The sequence below is a fragment of the Patiria miniata genome, unplaced genomic scaffold (assembly GCF_015706575.1).
Source record: "Patiria miniata isolate m_02_andy unplaced genomic scaffold, ASM1570657v1 HiC_scaffold_18, whole genome shotgun sequence".
Lineage (NCBI taxonomy): Eukaryota > Metazoa > Echinodermata > Asteroidea > Valvatida > Asterinidae > Patiria > Patiria miniata.
In genome coordinates this window covers 6,705,155-6,712,692 of record NW_024037056.1, presented here as the reverse complement: position 1 = coordinate 6,712,692, position 7,538 = coordinate 6,705,155, and the positions used below count along the sequence as shown (strand labels likewise).

At 43.2% G+C, this 7,538-nt stretch overlaps 1 protein-coding gene across 1 annotated transcript; it reads right to left on the bottom strand.

Moving 5' to 3' along the window:
* Positions 1–202: 202 nt before the first annotated feature.
* Positions 203–7,197, bottom strand: LOC119725048 (sulfotransferase 2B1-like). Its single transcript, XM_038196413.1, is given in 5 exon segments — positions 203–303; positions 398–562; positions 881–905; positions 1,177–1,305; positions 7,114–7,197. Coding segments are annotated over 5 exon segments (504 nt in total).
* Between the last annotated feature and the right edge of the window lie 341 nt (positions 7,198–7,538).

The following is a 7,538-nucleotide window of genomic DNA, read 5'->3' as shown; positions in this document are numbered from 1 at the left end:
GCGGAGTCAGAGGGCAATGGTTTTGTTTGGCTTAGATAGGTGAGGTTAAACCCTATGTGCGTTCATTGTAACTACAAAAGATCTAACTCTGAGATCTAAATCTAAAGTCTATTGGTGTAAACTATAGTCCATATTAATCTTCAATTTCTTAGCGAATTTCTTAATCATCAGCAACACGTACGCTCTCTTGTTTTTGCTCGATCTAAAATTTCACCCCCAAGTCCGCCATCTTTTGTCGGTAGAATTCGTCGAATGCCTCGCTCTGAGCTACAGTAAACGTATTCTTCCAGTCGCCCTCAACCCCTGAAAAAAATTCAATTTAAAGAATCAGTAAATGGCACATCCAAAAACAAATCTAGGCCTATATACTTGTTCAAGATATTCGACTTGTACCAACCTTTTCTCAACAAGTTCATCGCACCAACTTTGCCTTCCACTTCCCTTCCCGGTAACGACACTTCTCCGGCGACGTGGTAGCGCGTCTTCATGCTCTTCACGGTCACCAAGTCGACGATCTTGTCGATCACCTCATCCGACAGAGGGCGCCCTAGGAATCAGCAACCTGGGCCAAGTTCGGGCAAGGACCATTAGTCCACTAGTGGTTGATTTGTGACGTACCTTACGCCTGCGCACTGATAGCAACGTGCGAACGTCTCTAGTCGAGTCAAACGCTGGTCAAAATGTCATCGCAAAACTTCTGGATCCTGGCTCTCTGCTAGCGTTATGAATGCGCGCGGCTGTTGGTTACCAGCGAAGCAACCAACCCCAGTACGCTGGTTCCAAATAGTCGACTAGCGTAGTCAACCACCGTTAACTAGACAGAGTTCGGGCAAACGTTAGAATAACCATTGGTCAACTATAGTCCTTGCGCGAACTTGGCCCTGAATGACAGCTCCGCAAGTGTCCTATTTAGTCAAAAATGTAACATAAGAACATGAGCAGTTTGTTGTGACCACAATCAGGAAGATTTATTTTACAAATTTGTCTTTAAACCCTGTCCGTTGTTTTATCAGTCCGTTGTTTATCAGTACAAAGTAAATCCTTTTGCATTATTCCAAGAGAAAGCTGGCTGGGTTTCACCAGATCAGTGCAAATAATAGTTGTTTTTTACGTTTTATTTTCTTTCAGCGCAAACTATTTCACTAAAAGTACATGTATTTCTTATTGATTGCGTACCGCCTTCATGTCTTCGTATTTCAGAAACAGATACTGCTTGTTGTGCCGCTCAGTCAGGTACTCGGCCACGTGATAAAACCAAGGCGAGAAGTGAACTAAATCCGAGGGGGAAATGACAGGAGAGATGTACTGAACAGCTTTAATCGCCAGAGTTATGGAAGGGCGCGAAAACCCGACCCAATGCAGCAGAACCCAACCCGCGACCTCACCTGACTAGCTCAGCCCAATCAAACCCAACTCGACCCATCTCAACCCAAACAAACAAGCCCAACCCAAACTCAACCAACCCCTCCTAACCCAACACAACACAACCAAACCAAACCAAACCGACTCCCAACCCCACTCAACTCAACCCAACCAATAACAACCCAAGCAAACACAACCCAGCCGAAATAAAGCCCAACCAAACCCCCTCATCCCAACGAGACCCAACTCAACCAAACCTAAACCAACCCAGCCCAACTGAACTCTACCTAACCCAGGCCATTCAAATTAACCCAGTCTAACCCAACCCAACCAAAGCAAACCGACCCATAACCCAACTCAACCCAACCAAAGACAACCGGAGCAAACCCAACCCAGCCGAAATAAAGCCCAACCAAACCCCCTCATCCCAACGAGACCCAACTCAACCAAACATAAACCAACCCAACCCAACTGAACTCTACCCAACCCAGGCCATTCAAACCCAGTCTAACCCAACCCAACCAAAGCAAACCGACCCATAACCCAACTCAACCCAACCAAAGACAACCGGAGCAAACCCAACCCAGCCGAAATCAGCCCGACCAAACCCCCTCATCCAAACGAGACCCAACTCAACCAAACCTAAACCAACCCAGCCCAACTGAACTCTACCCAGCCCAGGCCATTCAAACCCAGTCTAACCAAACCCAACCAAAGCAAACCGACCCATAACCCAACTCAACCCAACCAAAGACAACCGGAGCAAACCCAACCCAGCCGAAATCAGCCCGACCAAACCCCCTCATCCCAACGAGACCCCTCAACCAAACATTAACCAACCCAGCCCAACTGAACTCTACCCAACCCAGGCCATTCAAACCCAGTCCAACCCAACCCAACCAAAGCAAACCGAACCATAACCCAACTCAACCCAACCAAAGACAACCGGAGCAAACCCAACCCAGCCGAAATCAGCCCGACCAAACCCCCTCATCCCAACGAGACCCAACTCAACCAAACCTAAACCAACCCAGCCCAACTGAACTCTACCCAACCCAGGCCATTCAAACCCAGTCCAACCCAACCCAACCAAAGCAAACCGAACCATAACCCAACTCAACCCAACCAAAGACAACCGGAGCAAACCCAACCCAGCCGAAATCAGCCAGACCAAACCCCCTCATCCAAACGAGACCCAACTCAACCAAACCTAAACCAACCCAGCCCAACTGAACTCTACCCAACCCAGGCCATTCAAACCCAGTCCAACCCAACCCAACCAAAGCAAACCGAACCATAACCCAACTCAACCCAACCAAAGACAACCGGAGCAAACCCAACCCAGCCGAAATCAGCCCGACCAAACCCCCTCATCCCAACGAGACCTAACCCAACCCACGCTAAATCACTCCCGACCTAAACACGCCCAGCCTAACTAGGCCATTCAAACTGGATCCACCCCTGCTAGCCCCCCCCCCCTAAAATATAGGCTCTAAAACCGCGCTTGCATTCAAACCCGGGTTCTGTGACATTTCAGCGTGTGTGAGCAGACACGCCGTATCATTTATTGGATGCGTTCAGTTATAGCTTTCCCGTGTATGTTCACGGTATTCTAGGGTCCCTGCGTGTTTCAAGAATTTCCTTTTCGCGGCCAAATTTGAAAAGAAACTGAATTTTGTTGTTTTTTTTCTCCAAAAGATTGATTGATGAAACTAGTGTCTCCCAAAGAATGTCTGTGTTGTTTGGAGAAAAGTCAAGTTTTGAGCACATTTTGATAAAAATGCAAGTTGTGCAACACTAACGTACCTAAATCCATCAAAATCCACACCCGTTTTGGAGGATTTCGGCGGAATCAGGATACCTCCATATTGAAAAAGTTGGGGGATTTTGATGGATTCAGGACAGTAAGCCTAGTGGTACTGCAGGATTTTGATGGATTCAGGATACCTCCATATTGAGCAGTTGGGGGACTTTGATGGATTCAGGATCTCAGCAGATTTACTCGAGGCTTTTGAGGGACTCACTGGCCACCCAATTTTTTTTGCATGGCAAAATTGATGGATTTTGGCGGATTCAGGATACTTTCTAGTAAAAATACCCAAAGGGTAAGGCCGATTTCAAACAAGTACGTTTTAAAACCTGCCCAGGGCCTGGACGCTGATGGCCGAATGATTCACAACAGAGGCACTGATTTCTCGTTTCAAATGATTTACTTATTTCACTATTTCAAGTATTTATTCAGTGGATCACTTTTAAATGATCAGTTTATGAGATTTAACGAACTGATCGTGTCACATTGTGATCGATTCAAAATCCGCGATATGCCTATTTATTTTACCATCAATATGATGTTACAAACGTGTGATACTTTCAAATTACCCAAAAAATGTACAACTTAAAATGCACATCTGTTCTTCATTCGCATACCTTTTGTAAGACATGCTTCAAAACAAACAGCATCCGAATCATTCCGATTGTACCAAATGAAAAGACAATTCGCAATAAGGTCAATGATAAATTACACTTCAAAACGTCATCATACACCTGTGATTGGGCGAAGACTGCCGTCATTTCACAAACAAATCCGGCAGCAGTACCGGAGGCGACTGCAAAATTTACTGAAGTTGCCAGAAAAAAATTGGCCTCAAGTGATTCGAGTAAAATCAAAACAAGCAAAAATATACAAAAGCTCACAGTAATTACATTGATGGTTTTGACGACAACTCTGCAGGGTATGTTTGCAGTCACATTACCACAACACAGAAGCGGGAATTGACATCACGAATAAATTACAAACAATCCAAGTTGATCCAATCATTTTAAAATATAAATCTTTCTATAAATATATAATTTTATCCTTAGGGGAAGAAAATCAATTAAAAAAAAAAAAAAGGCTGGAATTCTCTGCCAACCATTACAGCGTAGGTGTGTAAGTAAAATAGACTTCTGGTGATGAACATGATAAAAAAAATACACCACCGTCGAAAGATGAGCGTACTTGTACATACATTCATTTCTTTGCTTTAACTGTATACACTATAGCCAAATTGATTATTGTCACTCAGCAGATAATTTGGTTCTTTTCTGAAAATCTGTATTCTCTGTCTTTATGACGCAACCATCCTGACTACATATAGCTTCAAGGTCCTTATTCCTACCTTTTGATTATTTTCAATATGTCTTTGTTTTTTTACACACTTTCTAGTTCATCTTTAAAAACTATGTACATAATTATTTCAAGGTAATTTTGCATTATTGTTTTAATTCACTGATCCATTTACAAATATAAAGTCTACTGCCCTACAATTATTTACTTGGTCAGTTTAAGCTTGACAACTGAAAACATACGGTCATGTGTCCCAACTACAATTGGATAGAAGTCTGTGTGAAGTACAGACTAATGTGCATCGGTTCAGGTTGACCAGGCCAAACCAACCCAAAACATTATAGATATGAACCGAATCGGAACGGAAATCGATCTCAACTCCCCTAATCTGACCCGACCTGGCAAAAATCCTAGGAAAACCGACCCGAGCTGACACAAAACTGACCCAACCCGAAGGAAAAAACAGACTTTCTAGCTGGAGCAGCTGTAGTCAATTTATGTGCCTGAACTTACTCACGTCACGTGAAAATCGTCGTATCTCAGTAACTGAATCATACCGTATGGTAGGGTGAATACGCCTACTAGTGGGCCTACACGTTACATGTACATAGACTGTGCAAGATAGACCGCAAACCACATGCATAATCGCACGGTGGGTTGGCGTTGGTCGAACCAGGCACAGTTACCCAGCAATATTGCACCGCGTGAATTTCCGAAGTTTCAGGGGTTTTTTTTTTTCCAGTTTATTTTAGACTTGTTCACAAGATGGCTTAACCAATAATCGCAAACGGAAAACCAAAACCGACCCGAGCGAAGTGATGGGAGGAAAAATGACCCGACCTGACCCGAAGTTGGTTTCGGGTCGGTTTCGCACAACATTAGTACACACACCTTGCACTTGACATCACATCTCAAGACAGGTCCTTGTTCCTCTGTGATGTGCATGAGTAAACACCTTGTACATTCATTGTCACTCAATTTAAATAACGAAAACTGCCCTCAACCAGAGCCCGCCATGCAGACGGTCAATGGAGAAGTATGGGTCAAGCTAAACCAAAGTATTACTGAGCTCAGTACAGCTAAATGCGTAGACAGGTGCACAGTAACCATTATGGCTGGCACGATTAATAGAGAGAAGAGATAACAGGTGTTAATCACAAAAAAAAAATAAGTCGGTCTCTGGTCAGCGCGCGCGTCGATTTTAATGATGCACGTCAATCTTTTTTTTCCCCAAAATGCTCCAACAGCGCCCTCTATTGCCGCACCTCCTCAGTTTTGTTTACCAAAGAGCACCAAGAAATTGGAAATTGCACCAAGGCAAATGATCGAGAGCACCAAGGCAAAGTATGGAGGACATCAATGTACATGAGGACACCAAAAAAGCAAAATAGTACCCCACCTTGTCTGTACAATCCAAGCTTGAAAAAAAAAAAAAAAGCAAAAAAAAAAAAAGCCGCGTCGCCGCCGGAACTTTGGTCTGACCAGAGACCGAAAAAAAAATTTTTTTGGACTTTATAAAGATGTATCATTTGGAAATTGATTACAGAATGCTTCAATATTCAATACTAGTCTGGTTCCCAGACCAAAAGATTCCGACTATTTCTGATGAATCTTAGGTCAGGTAGGTAGCCTCTATACTATACAAAATATATATACGGCACGTGACCAAAATGAGAGGAATGAATCCTTTTTCCCTTGCTTATTAAAAATGTAAGAAATTAGTTGATAATTAATATTCATTCTGGGGCAAACATGTACTATTTTGAATTTGATGACCTATAAAACTCGGCGTGGTCTCCATTCAGCTTCGCCCGCTAACAGTGCTGTTTGGGTGTCTAACTTTGAAGATTCCAGGTCAATATTAGTCAATGTTTTCTTACAGAAATATCAAGCCGTATATCACAACTTTATGATATATGAAACAAGTGATTAATCTAATGATTTGATCAGAACATTAAAAGCTATAAGTGATAAAGCAAATTCGGAATCGAAGCCGAGCTTTGAAAAAGGGCCGTCAATGTTTATTTTTAGCCACGGAGGATGCCTGACCTACAATTTAGACGTCTGGGCATTGGGGGAAATTGTCGGGTCAGGGAACCAGACTACTTCAATACAGGGCTAATCTACATCCCAACTTCCATATTGCAATCGGGGTCAATTTATTGTTTTTATTACCAATACAAATTGTGGCCCTGAATTGATGTTTGAGTCTGTAATTTTCAAATGCCAGGAAGAAAATGGCACGTTACTCTTAAAAAAACATCCAAAATCCTGATGACTCTTAGGCCAAAAAAAAAATAAGTCGGTCTCTGGTCAGCGCGCATTGATTTTAATCATGCGCGTCGATCTTATTTTTTCCAAAATATTCCGCGGTAGCTCCAACAGCGCCCTCTATTTCCGCACCTCCTCAATTTTGTTTACCAAAGAGCACCAAGGAATGGGAAACTGCACCAAGGCAAATGATCGAAAGCACCAAGGCAAATTATGGAGGACACCAATGTACATGAGGACACCAAAAAAGCAAAATAGTACCCCGCCTTGTCTGTACAATCCAAGCTTGAAAAAAAAAAAACAAAGCCGCGTGGCCGCGTCAATTCCGGAACTTTGGTCTGACCAGAGACCGAATATTTTTTTTGGGGCCTTACCGAGGAATTGGTTGATGTGCAGGTGAGCAGATCAAACTCATTGGCTTTCCGAGGGACGGCCCTACCTGGCTCCCATAAAGACATGGTTTCACTACATGTATGCGTCTCATGGCTACTGGACACTTGAAATCAGACACATCAATTTGAGATCCAATAAATGAGTGTTGGGCAATTTTTCAAACCACAGTTTCAGCTCTCAAAATCCCATAAACTGCTCAGTGACTGTACAACTCTCAACACGGTCGTTACCTCTATGGACACTGATTTAGAAATTTACAATTAAAGCACAATGGTGATGCAGCTGAACAAAAAAAGTAAATGCGAGAGCCGAAACCATGGTTTGAACAATATCTGTGGGGAGTGTGGCTTAGTGGTTAGGGTTTGTGACTCGCGATCAGAGGGTCAGGGGTTCGAATCCAGCTGCT